The sequence below is a fragment of the Akebia trifoliata genome, chromosome 5 (assembly GCF_017979445.1).
Source record: "Akebia trifoliata isolate Shusen 1 chromosome 5, ASM1797944v1, whole genome shotgun sequence".
Classification (NCBI taxonomy): domain Eukaryota; kingdom Viridiplantae; phylum Streptophyta; class Magnoliopsida; order Ranunculales; family Lardizabalaceae; genus Akebia; species Akebia trifoliata.
The window spans coordinates 30293973-30296881 of NC_141379.1; the positions used below are offsets into that span (position 1 = coordinate 30293973).

Here is a 2909-nt window from a genome sequence, read left to right on the forward strand (position 1 = left end):
AAGAGTCAAATAGTAGTACAACACCATCTTTACATATAAGCAAGTTAAATTTTCAAAAGAATCATGATAATCTGACTTATCCACGTGGCATACTAATAAAGGCCCAAATGTATATGTTTGAGAATTGTAGATTTGCACCCCTCAAGATATACAACTGCATATGAGGATGCGCTGTGCTCTACTTATTTAGAGGAGTACAGATCAACAGTTTCAGTATTCTACAAATTTAAATAAAAAAAATAAAAACACGTATGTCTTCTTGCCACGTGGAGGACTTCTATTAACGTGAACCATGGTCAAGAGCAAAGTACAACCCACTTAGGCATGCCACTTTAGATGCCACTGTTGGGAAGAGTTTTAGAATGTAGCTCTAGGAAATTCAACCCTAAACTCTAAATAATTGTGGTCAGAGGGCCATTTAATTGTAGAAGAAAAATGAGTTGTAAGATTAAATATCCAAAGTGTACCTTAAATGCCATGTAATAACTCAAATTATATACAATTAACACTAAGTCCAAAGCATATCCTCCTCACAAGATATGGACAGTTTCTAACTGTTGGATCTGACTCAGTATAGATTATCAACCATTTATTTTTCCCCACCACCACCTTAAGAAGGGAGTTTAAAAACTAAGCAAACCCTTCAGGTTTCCCCTCACAAGAACCATAACATGGAGAAGGCTCCAGAGGCCAATGTTAAGCAGAACGAAAGGGTTGGAATTCGATATCGAGGTGTTAGAGTTCGCCCACGGGGTAGGTATGGAGCTGAGATTCGAGTCTTGAATACACATAAGTGGCTAGGAACATTTTCGACGGCAGAAGATGCTGCGCGTGCTTACGATCAAGCGGCTTATGCAATGAGAGGTCATCAAGCTATCCTCAATTTTCCTGATGAATATCCTTCTAGGAAGAAATTTTTGTCTCCTTCTTCTTCTTCTTCTTCTTCTCCATCGGTTTCTCATTCTTTGACTTCTACTTCTAATGAGAATGTTGAGAAGGAGAATCTGAATATTGGCTACAATGAAGAAGAAGAAGAAGAAGACATCGTATTGAAGTATTTGGATGAAAATATGTTTGATGAGCTTCCCGAGTCTTCGGTGGATATAAAAGATGAAGAAGAGTAAATCATATCAGTTATTTTAGTTTGTTTTTCATTTTAGAGGATCCATAAATTATCGATTTGTATGTCATGGACAGTTTTTTTTTTTAATTTCTAAATGTCTTGTTAGGGTCCTTCTTGGTCTTTCTTATGGTTCAAGGTGTTCAAGGACTATATATTGAGAATTTTTATGTGACAGATTTCTCTTATATCTTTGGAATTAATGAATGTTTTACCTATTATACGTTTTTTAATTGATCTTGTTATACTTGGTGGAGTATTAGGATGATGCGTCGTAATAAAGTATATTGTGTTACATCAAATCATTCTCTAAGAGGATTAGGATAAGAACAATATTAGGGATCTGATTAGATTAGTTAAATTTTATCAATTCCTGTTAATTTCCATATAAACCTCATGTGGGTTCATTATAATCACCAAATAAAACCAATTTAATCGTCCTATTCAATATTAATTTTTATTAAATTAATACAAGCGTGTGTATGTCGATGATCTACACACACAAAAAAAATTCTTGGACTTACTTGGATCAACAAAAAATTAGTTTCAAACCATCCCAACCTGAAGTATGTACATTTTTATACTTAAGCTGGGGTTTATGGCAAACGTAAACACGAATGTAGTTACATCTTAAATCATCACGCGATAAATTTACTAATTAACTATAGAATAAATCACTCATCAACTATAATACAAAATTCATTAGACTATGAACCTCACCCAAGCAAGATATATGTGTGTATGTTATGTGTGGCAAAATATGGACACTTACAGTGCATGCGATATGCTCAAGTAATGACATCTGCTTGGCTTATTTTTTGAATGATAATGCCCTTTTAGAAAGATTAATACACAATTATTATTTGATATATTTTGTGTTTAGGAGGGAAAGTATGATTTAAAGGGCAGTGAGGGAGGTTTTTGTACGTCTGCGAGACTCCTTTCATGGAGGGACCAGCTTTACTTCCGTTTAGTTGCACCAAGAAAAGGGTTCATAGTAATATATCACCCGTAAGAAGGGACACGAGCATTGCTAAGTTACCTTTCCCCTATTTAATGTATTGAAGGCTTCCCTAATTTTAAAAATTACCCACGTTATGGAAGTCCTCAATCTATGCAACACCATGCAATTTTTTTATATGAGATTTTATGTAATCCCAAATTGGCATTTATGTGAGCAAAAAAAAATTCTCGATGTCTTGTCTTTTTCAATCCTAGTGTTTTATCTCATGGCACGTCAATCTCTACGCAAGGCCTCCTTATTCGGATTTGGCTCCACATCAGCTTAGAGCTCATCTTCATAGCAGCCCCTACATCGAGTACCACCTACAAATAGCATTGTGAAGATCTCCATAGTATTTTTTTTTTGTAAAAGCTCTACTTTTCGAACTACAAACAACTTAATTACAACTCACAAATAGTAAGATTAAAAATATAAAGCAAATCGTATGCAAAAAACAGTTTCCATACTAAGTTAACAAGGAAAGTGTCCTTACCGCAACACCATGTGACATTTAAAAACATGATTGGAATTCAAAAGGACGTAGAGCAATAAATTTTAAGAAAATTCAAAATAAATTTTGAAAATATTTATTTTTCATCCATGTCATGAAGCCGCATACTTCTACCTATTCCTTTGTTGTTACTGGCATGTTCGCTCTGCTCACCAGTGCAAGCTAGTCTTAGACCTTAGAGACATTTTTGTTCGAGTAATGATTTTCTGACTCCCCCGCGTGGCATACTCAAAATACTCTCCTAAAATAGCCTGTGTTAGAACCATAGATCTTTT

At 34.8% G+C, this 2909-nt stretch overlaps 1 protein-coding gene across 1 annotated transcript; it reads left to right on the top strand.

The window, feature by feature from the left end:
- The first annotated feature begins 362 nt into the window (after positions 1 to 362).
- On the top strand, positions 363 to 1283 carry LOC147402109 (ethylene-responsive transcription factor 4-like). Its single transcript, XM_086441611.1, has one exon. The coding sequence runs from the start codon at positions 672 to 674 to the stop codon at positions 1122 to 1124; it is 453 nt and encodes a 150-aa protein (XP_086297737.1). The 5' UTR covers positions 363 to 671; the 3' UTR covers positions 1125 to 1283.
- Positions 1284 to 2909: the final 1626 nt, after the last annotated feature.